This window comes from Anabas testudineus, chromosome 22 (genome assembly GCF_900324465.2).
Source record: "Anabas testudineus chromosome 22, fAnaTes1.2, whole genome shotgun sequence".
Classification (NCBI taxonomy): domain Eukaryota; kingdom Metazoa; phylum Chordata; class Actinopteri; order Anabantiformes; family Anabantidae; genus Anabas; species Anabas testudineus.
Genome location: NC_046630.1, coordinates 19,917,706 through 19,945,217, shown reverse-complemented (window position 1 = coordinate 19,945,217; position 27,512 = coordinate 19,917,706). Strand labels below are relative to the sequence as shown.

General features: G+C 40.0%; 1 protein-coding gene across 2 annotated transcripts in view; it reads right to left on the bottom strand.

The window, feature by feature from the left end:
- Nucleotides 1-24,537, bottom strand: part of tln1 (talin 1) — a 52,525-nt gene extending 27,988 nt beyond the window's left edge. Inside the window, exons 1-14 of one of the 2 annotated variants that reach the window (XM_026340110.1) lie at nt 24,356-24,537; nt 10,009-10,082; nt 8,376-8,538; nt 6,642-6,739; nt 6,427-6,556; nt 5,716-5,868; nt 5,161-5,303; nt 4,542-4,669; nt 4,354-4,414; nt 4,076-4,180; nt 3,218-3,373; nt 2,172-2,273; nt 1,230-1,306; nt 425-605 (exon numbers count right to left, since the gene is read on the bottom strand). In XM_026340110.1, coding sequence (XP_026195895.1) covers nt 425-605; nt 1,230-1,306; nt 2,172-2,273; nt 3,218-3,373; nt 4,076-4,180; nt 4,354-4,414; nt 4,542-4,669; nt 5,161-5,303; nt 5,716-5,868; nt 6,427-6,556; nt 6,642-6,739; nt 8,376-8,505 — 1,464 coding nt within the window. In that variant the 5' untranslated portion in view covers nt 8,506-8,538; nt 10,009-10,082; nt 24,356-24,537. The remainder of the gene's footprint in view (nt 1-424; nt 606-1,229; nt 1,307-2,171; nt 2,274-3,217; nt 3,374-4,075; nt 4,181-4,353; nt 4,415-4,541; nt 4,670-5,160; nt 5,304-5,715; nt 5,869-6,426; nt 6,557-6,641; nt 6,740-8,375; nt 8,539-10,008; nt 10,083-24,355) is intronic. The other variant, XM_026340111.1, reaches the window with a different exon arrangement.
- Between the last annotated feature and the right edge of the window lie 2,975 nt (nt 24,538-27,512).

Genomic DNA, 27,512 nt, shown 5'->3' with positions numbered 1-27,512 from the left:
ATATTACTCAAAGAGGATGGAACACAATTTTTGTATATTTCAGCAGCAGATTTATCTACAGGCCGCTCTTAAATGCAGAAAGACCTAATGCATTGCCTCATGTTGCCTTATAAATGACACTGGGGTCCACTATTTTATGTGATTTGCAAAGCTGATCAGCCAATCAAAGTGGTCTCCCTCTAGAATTTTCTTAAAACTCGGGATTTAGATAAGCATTCCGACTTTATTATAGAAGCTTAATCCAGCTCCCATTCTGACTCAACCCTCCTCTGAAATAATCATATTGCTGTTCTTTATGTAATGACTGCTGAGCAGGTTGTGTTTTCAAAGGCGTCATGATGGATTTGTAAACTTGCAGAAGGTATAAAATGAAGCTTAGTTTCATTCTGTCAGTTAAAAATTTTGAAAAGCACTTTTGTTGTACCAGTGGAGGCATGTGTCCTCGGTGCATCTGTCCACTGGTGATGTGCTGCTTGGCCTGAGGCATGGAGCCCATTTGGAAGCTCTCTGGTCCTCCAGCCCCCGAGCGCATGATGGCTGGCAGGGCCACTGAGCCGGTCTCCACCTTGCCCACCTTATTGAACTGCTGCTGCAGCACTGTAGACCTGGAAATAAACAACGTCCAAAGTCCCATCAGTGTGTTAGCATTCTTACCACTTTCAGCTGTCTAGATCAGGGGTAGCCAACCCTGGTCCTCACGAGCCACTATCCCTCTTGTTTTCCAGCGAACCCTGCCCTACCCCCCTTCTCATTACCTGGATGACTTTTTCTGTACATAATCTTTGCTGTATTTAGTTTCATTTATTCTATCTTGTCTGATGTTTACGTATTTCATATTTATATATGGCATGTTCATCTTGCACTACAGGATTTGTTTTTACCTTGTTATCGTGTCACATTTTGTTTCTATACAGTTATACTCTGTAAGGTCTTAAACCTTAAACACTGTAAAGGGCCTTGAGATGACTTCTGTTGTGATTTGGTACAAATAAAACTGAATTGAATTGAATTGAAACATTCAAATTTTTGTTTTCTTTATCTAGGTATCCCTTCCTGACTTCATATCTTTGACTCTGTGTCTGCACCTGACATCAACACAAATTCCTAGTCCTGTAAAGTGTCCTGTACTGTACCAATAAACTGTTTCCGTTTGTGATTCTTGAGGGTTGGTTATGACTGTTCTAGGTTATAACTACAGTAGACAGGTGACACTCAATAACACAACTTACTTCTTAGGTGACACAGAGTCTTCCAGCAAGACTGACTCTTCATCTCCCTCCATGCCAAAGTGGTCTTTGCTCTTTTTCTGTGGACAGGCAGTAATGACATCAGATTTGTTCAACAAACTCTGAAATAGTTGAAAACTATGGCAATACAAAAATAAAGTAATTACATTGTATATATTTTTACTATATATCCTACAGTAATCAACATAAGGACACAGACCTGTGTTACTACTACTAAGGGTAGAGCTGACTTTAATCACTTTATGATATTTACATTTACATTTAGTCATTTAGCAGATGCTTTTATTCAAAGCCACTTACAAGTGAGACAAGGTAAATGTAAGCAGGTCCTGCCTGTGGACCCCTAGTAGAGGTAGGCCACAGTCAGGATTTGAACCCCAATCTCCCATATGGAGGAGGATGATCTTACCACTATTGACAACTGATTCTATATATATATATATATATATATATATATATATATATGTGTGTGTGCCAATAATATTAAATGTCCCTCTGCCCTCCAAAGATTAAAATACATTTCTGCTTGTGAGTCATCCATGACATAATCAGCTTTTTAGTTTAGATGTCATCTCATTGCTCACATTATGGAGGGTGTAGTTCTGGTAGAACAGATGATGTCACCTGTTTTTCAGCTAGACCGATATTTTCATATAGGGAAGGCCCAGATATTTTATTATCTAGAAACCATATGAAGCAACTGGCATCCTTGTTTACAACATCACCCTGGGGGTGTACTGGATAAAAAGACATTATTACTCCCCCCTTATTAAAGTGTGTACTAAAGCTGCAGATCACACTGTTACCTTGATGTCCGTTTGGCTGTTTTTCTATAATAAGCATACAGCCCATCAACTGCAGCAGAAATGATCTTTTAATATGTCATGTAATGTGTAATGCTGGTTCCATATTAGTGGCTGTTACCTTTTTGAGGATGATGTCGATGTAACCAGCAATAAGCTGAGCGATCTGCTCTCCCTCAGTGGTCTGCACAGAGTAGTATCCATCCTGGTAGTCTCCAAAGTCCTGAAAGAAGAACACACAACAACCTCAGATGAAAAGAACACAATTTATGATTCTCAGTAGAGTTTGTAGCCATGATTTAGTAGCATATGTCTAAGAGAAAACAGAAATGGTCTTTCTTGTTGATGAATAGGGATTTTCTACCAAAAGAAATATTTTTCCTGCTCAAAGTATAACATGTGAGATTACCCACGATACAGGGTAAATAAAACATTGTAACGGTTATAAAAGTAATAGGAATTGTTCTTCACATTATGCGAGGAGACGTTTCATTAGGCTATAAACATATACTGTTGTCCCTGACAACCTGCGGTTTTTCCACTACACACAATTGGACCAACATATTTTTTATGTGTTTCTCAAGTACAAAATGAAATGTAGACAGGCAACCACAAATCCTTTCCTCAGCTCATTCTTCGGATGACTGATGGCTGACTGCATCTTGCTGAAACACATCTCTAATGCTTTAGACTTTTCTTGTGTTATTAAGTAGTCTTAATGTAGCCATAAACATGTCTGCCTGAGCTTCTGACTTGATTTTTATTGTTGAGTCAAAGTGAGGAAGGGAGGGATTCCAGGGAGGCACTAACATCCACATGGTGTATAGCAGGATTTAAAACCATAAAGACATATGACCTACAGTTGCAAAACACAGAGGTTTTTCAAACGGTATTTCCTCTTTAGACACAAGCATGACCACACATGTTGAATTATTCTCTTGAAGTTACAACAGGTATCACAGGCAATCACAGCATATTATGGCCCAACACCGCTGATGGTGCTGTACTGAGACAACGGGAGGGTGAGCTCAGACACGCTGCTCAAATTCATCATGTCAGTTTTTATACAATGCTCCCTTTGTTAGCTCTGGAAGTAAACTGGCACAATGAGAACTCTTACTTAGCTCACAGTCAGGGACATGTTCTGTCTTTCTGTGAAGAACTCACCAAGGTGAAACTCTTGGGCGAAGCAGCCCAGCGTTTGATATTAGTTAGGTTCCACTCCTGGATCACCTCCTTGGTCTTCTCGTCCACCCTCATCACACTCTCTTTGGTGATACCCAGCAAACGAGGCACAAGTTTGTTCTTGCCTTTCATCTTTTCCTGCAGAAGGTTGAAGGAAACAGAATGTCAGTTTGGAAATAAAGCAGCAATGTTAACAGCCCATGAGTATTTGTTATATTTCCCCACACCATTTTCAAAGGTGTTCCTGAGGTCATGCAGTGATTGATTCTGTTTTTAACAGAATGCAGTCTGAGGGCCCAGAGATCATGCTCATTCAATATTGTTTTCAGCCTTGTCCCTTTTGGGATTCTGTGAAACCTTATAACAGTAAATGATGAAATTCCAAAATTCATTGCCATTTTATACTGAGTCGTTCACAGGGCCATGAACTTCAGCCAATTCTTACTTCTGAAACACTCACTTACGCGCTTCTCTGCGATGCTTTCATACTGACCTACTTAATATTACTAGTTTTTGTAACATACAAACAAACAAATAAGTCAACCAGTGCCTTACACAAAAGAATAAAAGTTGATCAGTCTTGTATTTATATCTTTACATCTCTGTCTGATTGGTAAACCTACAATAACTGTCCTAAGTACACTCAAGCTGGTCAGGACAGTCAGAGCCGCCTGGAAAGTTGGAGCCTAGCGACAGAAATCCTATAAAGTTTTGTATACTAGTGTGGCTCTAAGAAAGAGTTGCATGTGAAGAAGTGCTCTTGAAATGTATTTCTAGAAGAGGTGGCATCACTCATTGTAAAAGCATTATATCAAGCCACTGTGATAACTGGGTTCTCACCTTGACCAGAAAGAATGACACTCCGTAGGTTTTCAGAGACCTGGCCTGCTTCACGTAGCTGACTTTTGCCTCGATCTCTGTCATGTTCTGGCAGTTTTTATGGGCCTGCAGAGAGCAGACAAACAATCAGAGGAGGACATCAACTCAGAGTAGCACTGAGTAAGTAAGTGTAAACACATAAAAACCCATTTTCACTATGGACTGCTCAGCACAGATTAGTGGGAAAAAATACCATCTTTATCAATTTAAAGTGTGTAACAGTAGATTTTTTTTTTTACCTGGAAGATCTTCTTCTCTCCTTTGTTCTTGATGTACTCTTTGGGAAGGAACTCCTTTAAACTGAGGAGAAAAACGTAAACTAAAATCAAACCAGCATCAAGATGAAAGAGAAAGAAAAGTTAAATTGTACGTAGGTTGCACGTAAAATAGAAATAACAGTGAGTATGGAAAAAAAGGCAGAGCTCACTCCAAGAATCCAGGCTTGTGTTTGGACTCGTTGTGGTCGCCAAACTGAATCTGACACTGATATCCTGCAAACTCACAGGCCATGTCAAAGGAGACAGGATGAGATCCATTCAGAATGTCGTCACGGGCCTGTTCACACACACACACACACACACACACACACACACACACACACACACACACACACAAACAACATCATCTTTCGCATCAATGACGTTTACATTTAGTAATTTAGTCATGTGGCAGATGGTTTTATACAAAGCGACTTAGTAGGGTACAAGGTACAAGGCAAAGGCAGGGTAAGTGTAAGGCGGTTTTGCCTAAGGACTCACAACTAGGATTCAAACCCCGCTCTCTCCCTCCCGCTCTATCATTTCACTGTCCAACCGCATTATTAGCAGCAATAAAAGCAGACAGTCATGAAGTATAGTTGATTCTAATTAGCTGGAAGAGATAACTTCAGTACATTGTCCTTGGTGATCTAAGTTCATTTAAAAGACTCATGCTTACAGTTGTTCTTTGGCTTTAAGTGCTGCTATTTAGAGTATTACAGTAGTATAGAGGAAAAAGTCTGGCATGTCCATGAACACATGACAAACATTAATTAGCAGTTTGTGTACCTGGACATAAAGCAGGTTGAGCTGGACAGGGTCTCTGGAATCCACGTTCTGGTCTGAGTAGAAGAACTTCCTCCTCAATAGCAACATCTCTGTCTCTTCCACACCCTGTTCCCTCAATGTTCTGCCATGGTCCAACCAGTTCACTGACAAGAGCAGAAAGTGACATTTAAAGGAAAATCGTAAAGTTCCCTGTGTTATTGAGCATGGAAACATGTGACAAGTGGCATTGACCTGCTGTTCTTTAAGAAGATATTCCATTTAAGGTGTCAGTTACCAATCAGTACAGCTTATATCTTAATTTTAACTCTCATGGTGTTTATAAAATCAGCTCCTGTGCTTTCAGCCTCTGAACAGATGGTGTTTACAGGGACTGTGTGTATTGTGAATTAATGGAATATTATTCATTAAGGCAACTTACACCATCCAGAGACTCAGTGAGTAATAGGATCACAAAGAAGCTGTATGATGCAACACAAATAGGAGATTGACTCACTGTGTGTGTGTGTGTGTGTGTGTGTGTGTGTGTGTGTGTGTGTGTGTGTGTGTTTGTCATACACTCATCATCTGTGTGAAGTTTCTGCTTCAATTTCTCCATCTTCTTGTCATCCCTGAGCAGAGTCTTGTCTTTCTTTAGAGTTCCTGTGGTCTCCTCCTTCTTCTCCTCTCCAATGTCTCGCACCAGTGAGTACTCGTCATAGTTTGTGATGCCTGACATACAAACAAATCAAGAGACTATATGTCATATATTTTACATTTTACACAGCAGGACAAGCTATTTTTTTTATAAAAAATTTCCTTCTCATCAGATCTTCCACTTCTGTTTTTGCCGTTACACTTATTATTTGTCACTTTAGCCAATATAATGTAAAAAAAACATGTTCAGTCTGATATTTTTGTGTTTTTTATCACTGTGACCATATGTCCTATGTACACTAGCTGTATTCTAATCAAGTGATTTTATATTGACTACAATATAAATAGGTATATAGTTATAATAGCACTACCAAACCAAATAAACATTTAATGGTGTCTTTTGCACAGTACTGTATATGTATATATATATATATATATATATAAAATATCTGGTAGACATTTCCTCCTCTTTTTCTTTTATTTAAACATTATCCTGTTTTAATCACTAAACATAGCTATCTAGACCAGCACTGGTACCAGCCCTTGTTCTGGAAGTGACACACTGATGCATAAACAAGCAGAAAGACATCAGAGCAGAAATCAACCAGTGGGCAGGCAGTCTTTCACCCGCACCTATTCTAGCACAGATGGTCATAAGTATGTCGCTGACAATCTTGGAGTCGTCCACCATGACGGTCTTCACTGTGCCGTCCAGCATGCGGATCTTTAGAGGCCTCTGCTTCTTCTTGTACTCCAGGGTGTCCTGACAGACAGAGTAGACAAGTCTGTTAAACTATGTGTCACATATATGTAGCATTTAGGGGTATATGTGTGCTAAAATTACTCACCCCATTCCTCAACATATAGTAGTCCAGGGCCTTTCCTGCCTCCAGCCAGATCCCTTTCTTGGGATCATCATCAGACAGAAACAGCCCATAGTCATTGGCTGCAAGAGGAAACATTAACACTGAGTGATTCACAGCAGAGTGTTTACTGGTAGAAAGGCTCATCTAATATGCGCTCCATTGTCTCTTTCCATGTTAACCAGGTCAGTGGATCACTGTAACATCCCTGATTGTTTCAACAGATACATCTATTGTAAGCATGTCAGGTTACACTTTCTAAACTGTGACGCGCTGTCTGTTGAGGGAAAGACTGGGGACACGGACCATTTATTAGGTTGGAGACTAGAAACTAATTGTTGAATCAGACAGTCATCTTAAATATGAAATGAATTACAGGTTGGAACATGTAACACACAAAGCTGCTGTTGAAACAGCTTATGTAAGACATAAGTCTGCACACATGCAGATGTGGAGCACAGAGCCATTCTCGGTTTACAGTAACAGTAACTAACTGGCTCTTGAGCTTGTAGCTGACTCAACAGTAGTTTGCAGGCTCTGAAGCTGTGTTTTACATGCTGTGTAAAATCATAGGTTTGATTACTACCGTTTTACAATGTGCCATGCTAGCGCTGGATGTTTGCCTGTTGAATCAGGACTTCTTTATTTGGACATATGGTAATAACCCCAAACCACTGCTGCATTGTAGGAAACAAAAAAGAAAAAAGAAGAAATAATCTTCAAAAAGCAAGAAATATGTTCAAAAAGAAAACAGCTGTTGTAAGACCTGGCAAGCCAGTGTTTTCATTAATAATAAAAAAAGAATACTATCATACATTCAGGCCACAGCCAACCTAGAAAAGCATATAATCAGTACTCTATTACTCCTAATGCTAACATCAGGCACACAGGGTGCATATTATCTAGTGACTTATTTCCAGCCCCATGTTCACAACATGAAAGTTCTGAACACAGCCTGTGACCAACTCTTCACCTACAAGAAAAAACACCTGGTACAATAATTGATTAAAGTGACTATAATTAGCCCAAATCTAAAAAAGAAACTACTGAGATGACATGACTGACATGTTTTATTTCAGTTTAGGGGCAGAGACATATCAGGCTGGGCCAAAAAGTGGCACACTTTTGTGATGGCACCACAAAGATTCCAGCCAGTGGCCAGGTGCCAACCTAATGACAAGAAGTAACTCTCCAAACAAATATTTTACTAAACCCAACCTTAATGATTCACTGTGGTGTTATTCTACATTTTTTATTCTGAACACAACTGTGGACACAATACAAATCTACTTTCAATACTTCAATTAGCAGCCTGGCAGCAACCATGCAGGAGAGACACTAGGATCTTATTTCTAAGCTTTCACTTCATGCAATGGCTTTATAGACACATACAAAGAAAACTTGTAATAATATTCATATTTAGCATGGTCAGTCTCTGCTGACATTCATAACTGTTCACATGATAAAGTGTCAAATAGTTTTATCAAACAAGATAAAAAGAGCTGACAGAACTTTAACAGCAGCTTGTTCTCACTTATGCATGTCTGGCCAATCACAGATATGATATGAATTATAGCAATGATAAGTGATGGCTACAGAAACTGTCAGACCCAGTTTTCTTTCCCACAGTTTTGTAGAAGATCATGTAAGTTTGTTTTGTGTGTGTGTGTGTGTGTGTGTGTGTGTGTGTGCGCGCGTGTGTGTGGCAAAAGAACTCACGCTGGCCGAGCTGTGCCTCTGGGACTCTTTCCCTGATGATGCGGCAGGCATCATACACCATGGTGGAGGGCTCAAACTGCATTGTCTTCACCACATTCCCCACGCCGATCTTTAGTGACAGGGCCACCATGTTTGCTGCTGTGCACCTTCACCCAACTCACACCTGCACGATTCCCCAAAAAGTAGACAAGTCAACATATTTGTACTTACAATGTATGAACAACAGAGCTTCTGGAAGTCCATTTTCTTACAACTCTCCAGTGTTTGTGCTAGGCTAAGATAAGGAGTTTTCCGCACCTTCATTTTACTGTACAATCAGAGCAGAGTGGTTGCTTAATGGCCACTGAGTGAGGGGTGGAACCGTTCTCCAAATCCACAATTCTGTACATAGCTCAGGTTTTTGTTTTGTTTGTTTTTCTTTTTTCTTCTTTTAGGAGCTTTTGGCTGAGGAAAGACACGTTTGTACACTGCATAATGTGCACAATGATTATAATAACAAACAGACTTCCACTTGGTTGGTCCTGCCCTACTAACCTCTATTCCCTGTTGTAGCACTGCTGTCATCATTTCAGAGTGTAAAAACTGATATGGCTAATGTGACCCCCTCGATCATGTAAGCCTGGACAGGCAGAGGGAGAGACAGAGACAGAGGGACTTTACCAGGCTATCACTGTCTCTGATGACAGTATTACTCTCGCCACTTGATCTGTTTCTACATAACTCGGATAAACTTGGATGCAGGCAGACGTGATGAGCAGGGCTGCTGTACTGGAGCGCCTCAGGGTTATTTATTGGCTGAATCAAATGGCAGAGCTGAGCTAATTAACTTATGATTACTGGTTAGAGCAACCTTCTACAAAGTAACAGAAAATAGTTAACAAATTTTATTACTGGATTTTAGAAAAGAAGGTGGGAATAGAGTCATTAGGGGTTGAAATAATAGCTGGAGGGACTGTAGAGCAGGGTGTTGGGTTGTGACGTGGAGTAAAGACCAGGAGTAACATGTCAGCTGCAGAGTGACAGCATGAAGAGCAAAAACTGTGTGGCATGTGTTGGCATCACAGCTAAGAGGGATTAAATGTCACAACACAGATTCCCTGACAGCCTCAGCTTCACATCCTGCTGACATTGTATCACTATCAGTTCCTCCTTCTTCTGGCTCCCTGCTTGATGACAGGACGTCTGTGGCGTGCAGCAGGGGATCAGATGTCAAGTTACTGCTATCAGAATGAGTGCTGGCTTATTGTAAACAATAAGCCAAACTTAACTAGAAAATAAGCAGAAAAACTGAGCCTTGTCAGGAAATCTTAAGCGTACAGTATTACACCCTCCAAACACTGACACAAGAGCTGAATGATAAAGTTCAACTTGCCCTTAAGTCCATTATTAGGCCTTAGTGAGGGAAAAACAAGCACAGCCACATAACCCACAATGAGGATGTTACTGACACTTTTTCTCGTTCAGCTATTTAAAGTTCTGCTGGTCAAGCATTTACACAAAATGTGAGAGTTGTTCTCACAGAGCTGTCCAAATTGTAGCTTATAAGTGATACAGGACTCTCTTTCGAACATTTTGCTGTTCAATTTCAGTTCACTAATATCTTATTGAGACAGGAAGTGAGTGCAGTGACTACCTGATGTAAACTGATGTTTGAGTGACAGACCTCCTGCCCAGTCAGATGTTCCACTCTGGATTTCTTCTCCCTGGCTGTGGAAAGACAAATGCACGTTAGGTGACAATCACTTCAGTCAGCCCACAAATCTTTTACTGATGATACAAGTGTTCGCACATCTTTATGCACAGAAACTAATAATCAGACTCGCCAGCTATTTATTATCCTGTAAGTTCACGACTTCAGGCAAACCCACTATTTTCTTTCGTGACCACAGCTTATGTAACCGCTGTTACAACAGTAAAATTAATTGACGCAGTTCTACTTGAAGAGTGGAACAAGCTTCCTGCAAAGGCGCAAGTATGCGGTCCTCTGCATGAGCGCTGTGGACCTGTCTACTGCTGTAGACAAAGAAAACAGGCGAGACCAAACATTACAGGTTTAGTTCAAAACATAAAAACTACTAGTTCTACTTTATGTTTTTTGTCTTCATAAATATGTCAGTGAACTAACTGCTAAATAAGTGGTTAGGGTTATCGTTGCACCAGCTTTTGAGGGAAGCATTAATCGACACTTGTACCACGCAAAGTCTCTTTTTGCTTAAATATAAACTTTCTTGGTTAAACAAACTAGCACAAACATGCATAACAGGGTCAAACTGCTATGACCCTAACAATAACCTTAATATGAAAATTTGAAAAGATTTGAAACACTTTTTGCTTTACCATTGAAGAACTAAATAACAAACGTTGATTGGGTAGACTAAGAAAAACACAGCAGTTGATGACAGAAACATTGTGAGAGCTGGGAAGAAAGTTGTTAAACTTAGTGGCATTAAACCAACGACCTCTAGAGGGCAGGAGTAAAGGTATCACAATCTACTGTTTGCAGTAGAACCAGAATATGCAAACCCCTATGACTATGTTTTATGGACTCACGAGTCAAAGATGAACCTTTATCAATTTGATGGAAAGGCTAAAGTTTGGGATCTGCTCGTGATCCAAAACATACAAGCCTATCTGTGAAACACAGTGAAGGTATTGTCATGGCTTGGGCTACATGGCTTCTGTGACAGGCTTAATAATCTTCATTAATGATGGAACACATGATGGAAGCGGCCAAATGAACTCAGAATTCAAAAAAATTTGTCTGTTAATTTAAAAGAAAGATGCAGCAAGACCCAATGATCCAAAACACACTGCCAAAGCACCAAAGTTCATCAAAGTTCATCAGGGGCAAGAAGTGAACAGTTTTAGACTGGCCTAGTCAGTCTACAGAATTAATGCCTATAGTGCATTTTACCTGCTAAACAGGAGACTCAAGGGAGTAACCACCCAAAACAAACAACAACTGAAAGAGTCTGCAGTGAAAGCATCACAAAGGAAGAATGAAAAAAATTGGTGATATCAGTGGGACACAGGTTTGATACAGTTATTGTAAGCAATACCTAGTCTTATTGACTTTAATCTACTTTAAGTCTGTCTGTTCCAATACTGGGTTTAAACAAAGGTGCTATCTTCTATGTTGTGTATCAGATCCAGACATAACCACCTGGAATCTAGAAAGCTGATCTCGATCTTTTGTCTCATAATCATATTTTGCTGTCAAACCCAGTCTAGTCTTTAGTCTACAGCAAAAATAAAAGAACTTGCCTCACTGTTCCAACACATTTGGAGGGGAGTTTAGATAAAGTGAGCCACTGTATTGTATGTGTTGTGGTTTGCACATTTGCTCAGAAGCTTAAGATGCTCTTAACTGTTTACTATGCATTTAAAGATTCAATATATAAGGGCCAAAAAAAAAAACAAACAAAAAAAAGACTCTTCATCCACAAGAACTTGAAGACCTTTCCCAACTTGTCCAATCACATTCCCTGTTACATAATTAAAACCCCTAGTAAAGTTAGTTGTGGTAAATCTTTTACAGGCTGACTCTGGATTTGTCTGCACTAACATGTTTTTAATGACATCACGGCCTCTGGGTGTAACATGTGCAGCTCACAACATGATGATACACAACAGGGCTTCCAGATCGTCTCTGTTGGTGATTTTGTGTTGAGGCCATAGATGAAATACCATCTTCACTGCAATCTGCTATTTTAGTGTGGAGCCGGGGGGGAAATTGTGGGGGTCCTGCCTGCGTAAGCGGTTTCCATCTCCAGACAAACTTCCTCTACTCTGGAATAAAAGGGTTCTTGCAAGATCATGCTCAGAACTCCTTATGTCATTTCCTGTTTTAAAAAGCTCTTCAACGCCATAAAAGGACATTTCAGCCATGTGTATCCTCCCAGCTATGATTCAGCTGGGAGCAGTGGATCCTCTCTGCAGCCAATGGACAGCTTGTTTGGAGCAAGGAACAACAAGAGGCAACTCATCTATAGCTCATTCAGCTCTGAATCTTACAGCTGCTACACCGTCTTCCTCAATCTTGAATTCTTATTGTTCAGTTGCTATATTGTTATACAGGACACACACCCTCCCAACTTCTTCTGATTTACTACCCCCAAATCCAAGACTGACAGATAATACTGTTCCAAAATGCAATGTTGGGAGAGTGTACACTGTGAATTCGCCCCGCTCCACCCTGACTTAAAGAGGAAGTGCCAAGTCACAACAGTAATTACTGCTGTTACTGAAAAATGAGGAAGGGTGCAGTAAGGCCATAGCAGCCAATCACAATTAGTTTGAAAGGGAAATGACAAAAAACAATAAAGAGGATGGGAAAACATTGATTTATATATTTTATAAATTATGAAAATGTCATAGATGCTGGTGATACATCTATTTAAATGAGGTTGGATGTTAGGGGACTACTTCTATAGCCCTTTCATGCAACTATGACTCTGGGAATTACTTTACTTTACTTAATACTGTGCTGGGGGCATGGTGTAATTGGTGTTTAAAAGTTTAAAAAATACAGTTGTCTTTGCTCACTGGTGAACAAACTAACTTTATCATTAGTGAGCCAACAGCATGTGGGGTCATGACCTGAAGCTTTACACTGAATATTCCCATTCAAACACAATGTGTCTGAACAAACACAGGCTGGTGAAACTAATCATGTGTACAATGGCTACATTCCAATAAATACTGGTGCTGTACATGCTGCATCACAGACATGCATTTCCTGGCACATTTAAGTTTAATTCAACTCTGCACTTATTTCCATGCTTTCAGTTCAAAATGAAAAGGAAGCGGTTGGCAGTTTGCACACAAAACAAACTGACCGAACCACTTCATTTTCATTTTGAAGGTTCAAGGTTCTTGTGATTGTCATATGTTGCTATATTAGTCATACAGCTTTTTTTACATTCTGTTGTATCTCACATGTGCCAATATAGTACAAGCCTGAAGGCCCATTGGAGTCAAAGTCAACATGCAAGAACCAGAGTTGAGGAGAACTGTTGTGTCACATCATTTCACTTATAGCCTTATCACTCTGGACTGTGCCACAAAGTCAGACTAGGTGGCCTGTTCTCCTCTTTCAAAAGTGGAGAACTGAAGAAGATCTATGGCTGAGGACTTAGATATACAAATTGTAAAAAAAATACAGCACTTGGCAGTGTTTGTGTAGTATCTACACACCACTCTCATTCCCCACAGGGATTTCAGTCTTGGTTTCTGAGCCATTCCAGCCCTATTGAACACAAAAACTACGCTGACAGACCCTTGCTGCCATCGACTTCTTGGGTCATGGTCCAAAAAAAAAAGGTTCTTTCCAAAAATTGGTTAGCAGCAAATCTAAATAACCTAAACAATGGGTGAATGTGAGTCTAATATGTTCCAGGACTTCAAGTATAAAACGGCACAAATACAAGGAGGAGACCATGGCAGGTGTTGGAGAAACAACAACAACAGTGGTTGAAAATGTATTTTTCTGATATTCTGATGTATTTAAAAATTATTTTTGAACTAAATGTGATGCGGTATAAATTTAACTACTGTGTTAAAATGTTGAAATACATTGTTTATTTCTCAGCTTTGGAGCCTGAGATCCCTCTTACTCACCGCAGTGAACATGGAAAACACTTTAAACAAGTAAGAGACAAAAGATGAGTGCCAAATATGCCATCAGTAACTGGTCTACTGTTGTGGCACAACTAGCATAGGTGGAAATAGAGCAATAGACTGTTTGAGAGACACGACAAAAGTCCACTCTGGCAGAAAGCAAAACAATAATCGCTGCCCTAAACACTGCTTTTGCATTCTGATGTTATCAGGACACTTAAACCATGTTGGGGCACATTTTTTCAAAGGCTGCTATAATGTGAACACGAGGAGAAGTTCACTCCTTGCAGGGAATGTTGACTGACAAATCGTCCTTACACACATCAGAAAGAGCGTAGAGGGTGTGTTTAAGGCTAGCTACGGTAGCTACCTGATCATGACTTATTTGGGAGCTGGTAGTAACTGTATTTATACATGCCGGTCGAGGCAAATGGCTGCCCACCGTGAGCCTGGTTCTGCTGGAGGTTTGTTCCTCTAAAGATTTTTTTTTCTCTCCACTGTTGCCTAAAGCTTGCTTAAATGGGATTGTTGGGTTTTTTATAATATATCATAATATCATATTTATTTTTATAATTTTCTATACAATTATACTCTGAAAGTTCTTAAACCTTACACTGTAAAGTGTCTTGAGATGACTTCTGTTGTGATTTGGCACTATACAAATAAAATGAATTGAATTGAATTTATAGGTGTGGCAAGGAAATTAATAATTATGAAAATGTATGTGCTGCACTAAAAGTGGTATTTACCCTTACAATAAATACAATAATTGCAAACTTGTATTGTGTTTGTTTATTCAGATACAAAAAGAGAAGTCAGGAGGTGGGCATATATTTTCTCCCAGCACTGTATACGGTTTGTGAAGCATCACATTCTACATCACAAGTGCTTAGAGACCTCTCTTAGCTGACTTCACCTCCTGTCAGTCCAGTCCAGACTTCCACTGTAAAGTGACAGTAGTCAACTGTTATACTGAAGCCATACATCCGGTTTATCTGAAACAGTCAGATATTGAACATCTTAGCCTGTATCTTATGGCTTCCAGGCCTGACCAACAACAAACAGAGCAATTTACAATAACTTATCTTATTATGCCAGAACAACACATTTTACTTTGTTTAACATCTGCTCTGCAGGGCAGATAAGTCCAGCATGTGTAACTGAAGATTCTTAACCTAAAGGGGCTAAAGAAACCATCAGCCAAGCTCCTTAAGCTTTTAACAGAATATGTTAAATGCATTGCTAAGACATAAATACTGCAAATATTATTCATTAATTTTACTCAAGGTAATAACATTTGAAGTACTGCAGATGTACAGTGGCAATAAAAAGTATGTGAACCTTTTGGAATTTCATGGTTTTCTGCATTAATTTGTCATGACTCTAAGTCAAGAATATTAACAAATATAATGTGCCTTAAATAATAAAACAAAATTAATTCTCTCATGTCTTTATTGAGAACAACCATAAAAAAAACTCAGTGATAGTGGGAAAAGTATGTTGTTGTTGATTCTCACCATGCTGGAAAAGATTGAAAAATTATTTCTACATGTTTCTGTCAACTGTCAGATCATTTACAAAAAGAAGAATATTCAACACCATTGAGACAAGAAAAGACATGAAAGATCAGGAATATTTTGTCATTATTTTAGGCACATTATATTTGTTAATACTCTTAATTGAAGATAAGATAACATTTTATGAGAGTTATAGAAAAAAAAATGAATGGTTTAAAGGTTCACATAAGATGTCCTTAAGTCAGATACACTTCAGTTGGCATGGGAGCCAACTGAACTGTAAGTCATAAAACAACCACTGGCCCCTGTTAACTAAAATACTAAAATTGAAGACTAAAATAGAAGCAATGTTGACTCAATGTTTCCCTCGGACAACCAAAATAATCTGTAGCACCAAAACAGAAAAATATGCTCTGCTAGATCAACTCACATTCTTATCTAGTGATGGTGAAACTGTGACATAAGCCAAGAAAAAGCATGCCATTCATCAGAGTCACAACTTTTAAATACCACTAAGTGGTAGAGAAAAATATATTATGATGTACTTTAGAAATAAACACTTAATAAAATAAGATAAACGTTACAGATTACAGATAAATTTGATCAAATCTGATGTCTGATCTTGGTCCATTTTTTAATGCTTTTTTGGCATTTTGTTTTGTTATAATGAAAATAACATGCCATTACAGGCCCATCCTGAACTCTACCTGAAACTTGCTATAAAGAAGAGGAAAGAAATTATGTACACAGCAGTAAACAGTAAACAGTTTCTCAGAATTGGTCCACAAAACAGTTCGCAGTCAATTACTGGAAGTGGAATAAGTATGCAGGTATACACTATACAAGTGTATACAGTTTTGCTGCCTCTGGACCTGCACAGCTTGTAATCATTGAGGGGAAAATTAATTCCTATTTTATCAGGGAATCGTGCAGGATAATGTCAGAGAAGCAGTCTGTAAGCCGGGTGAGGCAGCACAACAATGAAGCTAAACATCAGAGTAAATCTGACAGAATACACCTTTGGAGGCCCAGTCAGAGCCCAGAGCTAAACCCAACAGAGAGGCTATGGAAGGACATGAAGAGAGATGTTAACACCAGACTGAAAAACCTGTCTGAAGCAGTTCTGAAAGGAAGAATGGTCCTAAATTCCTCCTGGATGTTGTGCGGGTCTAATCCAAAGCTACAGGAAGAGCTTGCTTATTGCTGCCAAAAGTGGTTCAAACAGTTTTTATAACAATGTTTCACTTACTTTATCTATTATCACTCTGTTTGTTTATCTAGTTCACTTGCTTTTTCTTGCAACTGTAATTCTCCCATTTAAAAATCAGTCAACATTTCTCTATTTTGTTCTAGAACATAGGGAAAAAATATGTTATCAGGCTCCTCAGACCACAGCTGTTAGGTCAATAATCTCATTTTGGCTTTGTCTCTTCAGCAAATATGTTGACAGAAATAACAGAAAGGTAAACCGAAGCCCGTCTTCTCTTCTCATCAACATATACAAGTGTTGACTGTCAAGCGCTGTATCAAAAGTAAAACAAGCTGTGGTGAAGAGCAGTTTATGAGTTCACAGTGCTGCACATTACATACACGTCTTTGCAACACATGAGGTCTTCTGTCACTTCCTGTGTGATCACGGAGCTAACGTGCAGCCTTGCAGCCCTGCAGGCCGACGTGGGTAAAACAATACTGCCTCAGTCCCTGAGCACTCTGTACAACTAACATCAGCCTTTTTTGGGGGTTGTTATAAGACTAACCCATTTTAGCTGTCATCTTTTACTTTCCTCAATATGGACTGCCATCGCAAGTCGCCACAAAAACAAGAAGCCACAGTTTGGAAGTAAAATACCAAAAGCAAAGTCATAAGAAATGCTGCCACCGTTGCTCTGATTATTGTACACACCGTTCAATACATGTTGTTGTAACAATACTGAAATATATTAACATTATATAAAATGTTTGGTCAGCGTCACCACTCTGAAAGCCCTATTAGCTGTCCGAGTAACAGATCACGATGCGGAACAACTAAATCAAACTGAGCCATCTGCTCCTATTATTAGATGCAGCTGTGTTTACCCCACTGCGACACTGTCACAATGATCTACATCTGATGAGGTTGTAATTGTGTCTACTTGTCCACCCCATGTACAGTTAAGGTGGGACGTTTACTTGCTTTGTTAACACCTGGCGGCCTCTGTTAGCCTTTAAGCAGTGTAACCTGAATCAAACACTTGTGGAGCCCAGTTGACTCTCAGTACAGTCAATTAACCAATTTGAACTTTCTGAAATCATAACATCAATTTCTGAAGAGACAGTGAAAGTGATGGGTGTAAACGTCTGCCTGACTGATGGTGGAATAAAAGTGAAATAAATGTGTCTGATTAACTGTGGGAAAATAAAGCAGTACCTCAACTGTAGCTCAACACTGCATGTCACCCCTCAACTCTCCCACATTTTTGCCCTTTCATTTCCTGTCTGATTAACTACTGAAAAAGTTCTGACAGGGCACTACTCTAGAGTAAACAGGAAATCCAGGAGGGAACTTGGGAAAAAAAAGAAAAGAAATTCAGCTAATTCATTCCGTTTCAAGATCTGGATTGTACTGCACACTTTATAGTGCAATAACTTTCATTTTTAAGGAGCATCTGGACTCTTGCAGCAAAGTAAATTTAGCATGTAGCTTTAGTCTAAAGCGGAAAGTTGTTCAACTTGAACCTGGGTAATAATTTATTAATAAGAACCGAGTGCTGCGTTTGTGCCCGGACACATACAAATTCAACTAAATATCTACATACTTTCTCAATTCTATTCTTAAGATTCAACTAAAATTAGACTTTGATTTCAGCTCAGCTTTGTATTTTTATTAACCACCATACAATGAAGTCTTAACTTTTCTGTTAAGATTAGGTTAATAAAAGATTAGGCTTTATAAGGGAGACTGATATTTCAAACCATAGATCCATCCCAGCCACACTAGAAAAGCACCAAACAAACTCAACTGCACCAGGCTCAGGTCAGGTCGAACAGAAATATTGCAGCATGATCCACACTCTACTGTGAACCAAAAAGGACTTAAAGACACAGAAGTAGTCTGTCAGCTATTTCTATTTTGGGGTATTTTAGATTTACATATCTCTAAATTCTCTTCCTGTAAAATGTTAATATTTCTGACGACTCATCTTGAACTTAGAACAACTTAGAATACAGTTAGAGTAAAGTTAGTCTGAACTTGACAAATATACCTCTGTGCTTAGAGACACTTTCATTTCAGAGACTTTTATGCATCTGGCGCCACACTGCTGTGCATCGTTCAAATGAGGTACTGGAACGTATTTAGCAGGGCAACACGAGCCCCATGCTGCAGGGCTGCTCGGTTGCCTCCAGCCCAGCAGAGGAATTCAACTGCACATTCCTCTGGAATACCAGCATCAGAACATAGAGACAGAGAGACAGAGGAGAGAAGAAAGAAGAGAGGTCTTTATTCAGCCTTATGTCACTAGCAGCCAGGACAAGTACTAAATGTGGCCAGTCCCAGTGGAATAAAGGAATGTGAAGAGGCAGAGAATTTGTGGCAGAGGGAAGATAGCATCTCATCTACAATCAGAGCCTGTTTTCAACTGCAAGGGAGTCAACTAAAACAACGCAATGTGTAGTGTATGCCGTTTCCTGCATGCATTTACATTTATTTCAACACAGGATTTCAAACTGTTAACTGAAATAGCTTTTCGTTCTTTATTTATTCTTTCGACAAACCATTACAGTGGAAATTTCTGCAATATTAACACACCAACTACTCACAGTCCAACAAAATGCAACATTACTAAAACAGCTCAGTAGTTCAATGTCACAATGAAATGGTCTGCATAGTTTAGTGTCGTATCAAAGATCTCGCACATGAGCAGACCATCAGCCACAATGTGAGTATCAACAGTTCAATTCATCAATTTGAAAGTGAGAATGAAACACTGGTTTCCTATAGCTCTATGCGGCGCCAGTTTCTGTGTGAGTCAGTAAAGTCTGAATGGTCCTAAGTGTGTCAATGGTGCTCACAGGTCAAAATCAATCACTAGGGGCTATGTCAAAGTCTCACCTTACACCTCTACTGTGCATTTATTCAAATTTACTACTAAATGTCTCACTACAAATCATAATATAAACTCTGCATGCACTCCACAACTTTGTCCAAAACACAGCACGTTATTATTATTGATCTGAAAAGATTCTTCTTGTGAATGCTTGGTTTTCTCAGTTTTCAAGTGCCCCTATAAATGTTCAGTAGGGTCAGGTCAGATGACTGTGGAGGAAGATCCTTGACAGTTAGCAATCCTTGGTCTGCTTAGGTCTTCAAGTAGTTCTCTCAAGTCTTTAAGGTGTGTCTGGGGTCATTCTCCTGCTGCAGTATGAATCCTGCTCCACAAAAGATGCACAGGGTGCAGCAAGTAGTCTGAAGTCTGAAGAATGAAGTGGTATTTCACTTTGGTCAAGGTCTAATCAATTTGGTGCAGGTGTCGGCCAAAACTCCCCAAGACTGGAAAACTCCTACCATTGTGGTATCAATCTTCCTCTGGGGCCCTGTTCCAGTTTTGTCGGATCTTCAAACACACTTGAGAAGAGAAGTGGATTTAAAAAACTATTTATCACCAACTATCGCAGCGCTACTGCCCAAAGTAACAAAGAAACCACGTAAGTCCACGCAAATGATGGTATGGTGGTTGTTGACTTGGCCCAAGGGCATGCCAACAGCACAGAACATGGCCACCCTGGGAAACGATTTGGCTGCCCCTGCCTATATTATATCCACACTTCAAACCAGGATGCATTATTTGTATAATCTTTGTATTACATTCAGAGCAAGTACAGGCGCGATAAGAGCCTGAGAAACTAAAGTAAGTTACAAGAACACTCCAAGAAGATCAATGAATTCCTTTTGTCATTAAAGCAAATTGTTTTCTGTGTGCTGTCAAGACAAAAGCAGACTAGGACTAGAGGAGGCCAGACTTAATACTTACTGAATGCTCAGAATGCTTGTTAGCCCATTAGGGCACTGAAGGGGGAGGGCAACAGTAGAGACTTTATTGGAGGAAAATTTATTTCAGTGACATATTATTTTATGTGTGAATTGCATCATGGACCAATGTGATGCAAATCTTTTGGATCAGCATGATCACACTGCAGAATATTTCGCAATTTCACGTTGGATGAACTGACAATGATAATTTACACCAGCTATTATAAAGTTCATCTAAGATGCAATCCATGCTCTTTCATGTTAGATGTTTTTTGTACAAGTTTTTATCTAACTTCAGAACAAAGTACATCAATGGCTGTACAGGCCTTTTAGGGGGGAATTGTGATTTATCATATTGGACTATATAAATATAACTTGATGTGTTTACAATGATAAAATCTGAGAATAAACTGAGTAGGTCTAAGATTACAGAAGTGTTAAGGGGTCAACAAGTTCAACAAGCGTGTGGGTTCTCTTCCCAGATTCTTGTTGATCTCTAGGATTTTGTCACATTGTCAACAATAGTGTAAGCTAATCCGCATATGCCCTTCTTCTTACATGCATCCTCATTTCCATAAATCTCCAACTTGGATTAATCAGTAAACATGACATGAAGAACTTTTAAACTAAACTGAGGAACAGCTACATGTGGCCTTCTCAGCATCTCCATTCGTGACTGTGTCTTTAATACGATTGTTCATAGTCAAGAAACTGGCAATATGAGTCTATATGAGACTCTATATGAGAATATGTGTCTTTGGTGGACATGTATGCAAACATATATAGTGACATTCATGATGTGGCTCTAAAGTAAACCTTTAACCTGTGAAAAGCAAACCTTTATCTTAGAAGGTTTGCAAGCTGAACCATCTGTGAACCAGCACTAACACGAGCCCAGAACTAACACAACATTTGAAGAAGTCAGCGTGGTCAATGCCACAACTTTGCATCCATTTGAAAATGTCTAACCCGCAATTACAGCAGAATCTACAATCTGCAACTTAGGCCAAGGTCCATAAACCTGCTTTGATACAGCTCTGCTTCTCTCTTTACCCTTTACCCTTCAGTTAGTAGTTGTTATGATATTACAATAAATAAGAAGTTACAAAACTTCCTGATCAAGTAGAAATCCTTACTATTCTGACTAATTAAAAGGAGGTGCTTCAACCAAAAGCCTTTAGCAGCAGATATCTCTGCACCTTTGCCAGTGTCACAAGTGACTTGGAACCAAGTCTATGGTGGAACATATTTCTATTTTTTTTACATATTCTAAAAAGGTTACTGTAGCTTAAATTTAAATATTTCTTTTTCATTTACATGTATGAACTTCCTTTATTTCTAAATCCTCAAATGTAATGATTATTGCCAGGACTAGATGAATATATTCATACCTCACCTTCTGGCTAAAATGTAATGTAAAATAGCACATATTTCTTATGTGGCAGCAGATGTTTTGGCCACAACTTTCCTAACTTAAACCCTAACTTACTACTCTATATGACCTTTAATATCTTTGGAGAGTCCTCACTAGTCTGACTGAACTCCCCAGGCATCTGACACAGGCTTGGGAATTGGCTCAAGTCTTAAACAAATGATTTCTTGTGCTGGAGGAGTGGCAGCACATGTTGTCTTGACCAAATATGGCTGAGTGAAAACACTACAGCCTGATCTCTGCAGCACGCTGGAATGAAAAGCAGGTTTCCTTAACTGGTGTGGGAGTGGGCTATGACAACACACTGACACCTATCCTGGAGAGCCTTAAATCTACAGGCTGTTTGTCGCACGTAAATTAGTGATCATCTTACTGACATGCACTCATCACAGATTACACTGGAACTAACATCATCTGTAGATATTCTTATATAAATGTTGAACTCACAATAAAAAGTTTCACTCAGTGATTTTGGTATCATCATCACTTACATGTGGTGAGTAATATATTTACATGTGGCTAAATGAAAAACCACTAAAGTAACTAACTGCAGTCTTTCCATCAGATTACTACACATGTTCGACTATGTCACCTTTGAGATCAGCATGGAACGTGTGAATGTTTTCCACATATTGGTTAACTAACGAAGCCTGTCAATTATTTAATAGCCTTCTTTACAAAATGTCATTAGTAGCAGTGAAAAAGGTAAAAAATGACCATCACACATTCCCGAGCATGATGATGATGGTGTTAAATTGGTTTGTTTTGTCTGCTCAACAGTCCAAAATCCAAATGTGTCTAAATTACACTGAGAAACAGAGAATCATCATCAACTCATACTCTTATGCATCACCAAAGAGATGTGGTTTGGGAAAGCACCAACTTTGACTGTTTCACAAGAAACAAACACTGAGATGACTGAGTAAACACATCCACCCTCGCACACCTCACTGTGGGCATGTTTGAAACAATCCTGTATATCCCTGTGAACTTCCATATTTACATGTTTGTGGAAGAAACAAGCTAGAGGAGACCCAGCACAGGTGCAGCGCATTCGACAGAGCTGTGTGGTATGCAGTAATAACATGTAAGTGATAATAATTTAGTCTGGATAGTTTTACTATAACAGTAAAACACTGGTAAATTAAAACACCTGATGAACAGCTGCATAAGAAAATTAAATGATGCTAAATAAAGTGATGAATTTCTATTCACTGCCAGGTTATTACAAGTACAGTGTGATGCTGCACAATATGGAACAACTGAGAAGCATTGGTCCAAACTTTAGAGACCTGATGGACCTGCAAGTCCAAGACTTGGCTCAGATCTTCTGTAAAGAACCTAAGTGCGCTCTGACAGACCTGAGAGTTGACTGACCCCCAACAACAGCTCAGGACGCCTCCACCTGCTCCATCTATGACACTGTGACATCACTATTTAGAGTGGCTCGTTTAAACTACGCTGATGGAAAGAAGATAATAAGGAAACTCGTAGCATTAGTTTGAGACAAAATGACCATGGTACTATTAGTTATTTCACATTTGCACATCTGGGACGTCAGGGCAGTCCCATCCTGCTGCAGCATGCAGCATGCCCTGCAGCGCCGAGTGCAAGCTGTCATTAGGCCTCACTCAGTCCTCCCACAGCACACTGTGCCCGCTTTAGGACATGTTTTCAGACGGCAGACCGCCTTCTAGCCCGTTACTGACAGCACTGAGCTGCTTCATGTAAACGTGTATCCGCGTTAGGCCCGCTCCTGTGTCCCACAGCACATCTCCGCGGTGTAAGAATGTGCACCCGGAGGCTACGTTTGCTTTTCTTGCTGCTCTGGTAGCTGCGTTAACACGCCCAGCTCTCGCTGTGCCGCTTCGTTACAGCGAAGTAAAAGGTGACAGAAAGTCAACTGTTGCCCCGCACTAGCCGGGGCTCCCCCCTCTCCGTCTCTGGGTGCTCGTCTGTGTCGGGCTGGACGCTGCTGGAGGTCAGAGAGGGAAGAAACACAGCAGAAAAAACAAAAAAACAAAAAACGGAACTCTGCTTTCACAAGAGTCAAGAAAGCGCGCTCTCGCTAATAACCCGTGCGCGTGCGCGGCCACACACACACACACACACACACACACACACACACACACACACACCTCATCAAAATGCCAGCCGTCCTAAGTTACCGTGCAGGGACCTGAACACGTTTCTCGCCGGGGCCGCGGCTAGCAGCGGACCGTTAGCGGGGCCGTGGCCTCGGTTCTTCCACACACACACACACACACACACACACACACACACACACACACGCACACACACACACACACACACACACACACTGTGTGCTGACGTCAAAGGACTCCTCGTCGCTACAATGGTGGAAACTTCTCAAACTTAGACACACTGAGACACTGAGACCGACCTGAGCCCAACACTCCACTCCCGCCGCTGGCCCCTCGAGCTGTGCAGACCACAAACGTTCGCGGTGTTTCTCGTATCCTCCGGTACGAAGCCGTTGTTTTTTTGGCGAAGGGGAAAAGGCCAGATAGCTACTTTTTCTGATTTCCCCTCCCTATCCGCTCTCTCTCGGCTCCGCTGCTCAATAAACTCCACCCCGAGCTACGTGCGTCGGCGTTCAGCGGGGCGGTGTCCCACCTCGGCGGAGCTCCTAGCGGGCTGCTGCTCCCTGCCACACTCCGTCTGCTCATCTGTTTCACGGGACATCATTCAAGTGGAGCGAGGCCCAAGGCAGGGAGGACAACACTGTGATGTCTTTTCATGCATGATCCAATGTGTTCATCTCCAGCTTAACGTTTTTATATTAACATCAGTCAACACCAGACTTGTCCAGAACAGTCCAAACTGGAAGACGTGGCCGGTTCTGAATGTCCTCCTCAGTTTCATCTGAATCTGTCAAATGCATAAATGGGAATGTTGATGTAAATAAAAGCGAATGTCTCTGACTTAAAGAGGAAACTTCTGTCGAATCATGATCTAAGGGGAACTAAAGTGTTTTTATGACTGAATTATATTCTCTAATACATCTAAGCTGCTATAAATGAACATAAAGGATTTGCTTTTATCACATAAATGTCCACGATGTAGCCCAATACGATAACAGATTCTTTGATCTGATGATGGTTTGTCATGGAGCCACTGTACAAGAGTTTGGAATTGGAATCTGTATCTTAGTGTCAAATTCAATTGAATTAATTTCAGCTCCAAATCACAACAGAGGCCATATCAAGGCACTTTACAGTGTAAGGTTTAAGACCTTACAGAGTATAATTGTATAGAAATTATTATATAGATATTATATTCCATATGTTATCATATAGGAAACCCAACAATCCCATTTGAGCAAAGCTTTAGGCAACAGTGGAGAGGAAAAACTCCCTATAGAGGAAGAAACCTCCAGCAGAACCAGGCTCATCTGCCTCAACCGGTTGGGGTGAGTGGAAAGAGGAGAGAGAAAAGAACAGCAGGCAATAAGACAACAACAAGCAGCAAGAACATTGGGCAGGTGAACTGGATTCTGGAGATGTACAGATCCAGGCCGAGGACACCTGCAGAAAAGTACAGAGAGAGGGAGACAGAGAGGGGGAAACACAACTACAGGAGAGAGAAGACACAAAGTTAATGACATGAAATGGTGGCATTTAAATGGATAGAGGAGAAAGGAGAGAGGAGAGAAGCTCAGTGTATCAGTAGAGGTCCCCCAACAGACTAACCTATATCAGCATAACTAAGAGATGGTTCAGAGTCACCTGATCCATCTCTAACTATAAGCTTTATAAAAAAGGAAGGTTTTAAGTCTAGTCTTAAATGTAGAGAGGGTGTCTGCCTCCAGAACCTGAACTGGGAGAAGGTTCCACAGGAGAGGGGCTTGATAGCTAAAGGCTCTGCCTCCCATTCTACATCTGGAAACTCTAGGAACCACAAGTAAACCTGCAGTCTGAGAACGGAGAGTTCTGCTTGGAAAATATAGAACTATGAGGTCTTTAAGATAAGATGGAGCCTGTTTATTAAGTGATTTATAGGTGAGGAGAAGAATTTTAAATTCAATTCTGGATTTTACAGGGAGCCAATGGAGAGAAGCTAACGTAGGAGAAATATGATCTCTCTTACTAATTCCAGTCAGAACTCTGGCTGCAGCATTTTGGATTAACTGGAGGCTTTTTAATTAGTTATTGGGACAAACTATTAATAATGAATTACAATAGTCCAGTCTGGAAGTAACAAATGCATGGACTAGTTTTTCAGCATCACTTTGGGACAAGATGCTCCTAAACGTAAACAAATGTTTTGCTCTCTGTTTCCAGGTAGTATGAGTATGAGAGGCAGTATCCACCTTTTGGACTGACCCAGTCATAGGCCAGATCTAAACCCAGTAGAAAACTGGGAAATTATATGAAGAGAGACGTTCACACGAAGACATCCTAAGAATATGTCTGAGCTCAGGCTGTTCTGTATAGTAGAATGGTCCAAAATTCCTCCTAGATGTCTAGATGCCAGGTCTAATCCACAGCTACAGGAAGAGCTAACTTGGGGTTATTGCTGCCAAAGGTGGTTCAACCAGTTCAAAAACCATCAAAACACAGTTTCACTTACTTTTTCCACCATGTCTTTGTATGTTTAATGTGTGTGTTCAATAAAGACATGATAGATCACATTTGTTTGTGCTTGTGTTATCAGCTTAGAAATATAGTCTTTGTTGATATTTGTGAATTTGGTGAAGAACAGATCACATTTCATGACCAATTAATGCAGAAAGGGTGTTGCCATGAATTTTTTCTAACTGTACATGAGTCAGGTCTTCGTACAACCCCAGAGAACTGATGTTTGTTGACTTGTTCACCTTTAAACATCAGACAGATGACCAATGATTATTACTGAAACAGATTTCTCACAGTTTAAGTTAGATCAGTGTTTAGGAAATAATGACTCAAGGTGAAATAGAAAAGAACAACTTATTGCTCATAATTTTACAACAATTAAAGGGAATCTGTTCCCACAGTGTTCTCTTGCTCCCTTTCCTTCCCTTTCCCATACTCCTTGCTTGGTTTATCTCTGGCCTCACTTGATTCATTCAGTTAAAATCATATACATCCCACATGCTCCCAGTCTCCACAGGTGTGCCCCAATGTTCTGTCCTGGGACCCTTGCTTTTTATCATTTCCATATTCCCCCTTGACTAATTTGATCTAAATATGATTTTCTCTTTTACACAGATGACACCCAGCTATTTCCACCAAACCCAACTCTACCCTTTCTCCTTCATCTCTTACTGACTGCCTCTTCGAAATAAAATTCTGGCTCATGTGCAACTTTCTCAAATGAAACAATGGTAAAACAGAAATGTTACTTGTTGGCACTCAATCTATATAACCAGATCCAACAGTTTACTATATCTATTGACAATTCCACCATGTCTCCATCTCCTCAGGGTAAGAGCCTGGGTGTCATTCTTGACAGCACGCTATCCTTTACTTCCTACATTAATAACATATGTAATAATAACATATAATATGACAGTCAGCCTACATCCACCTTCACATTATTAAATCCCTAATCCAATG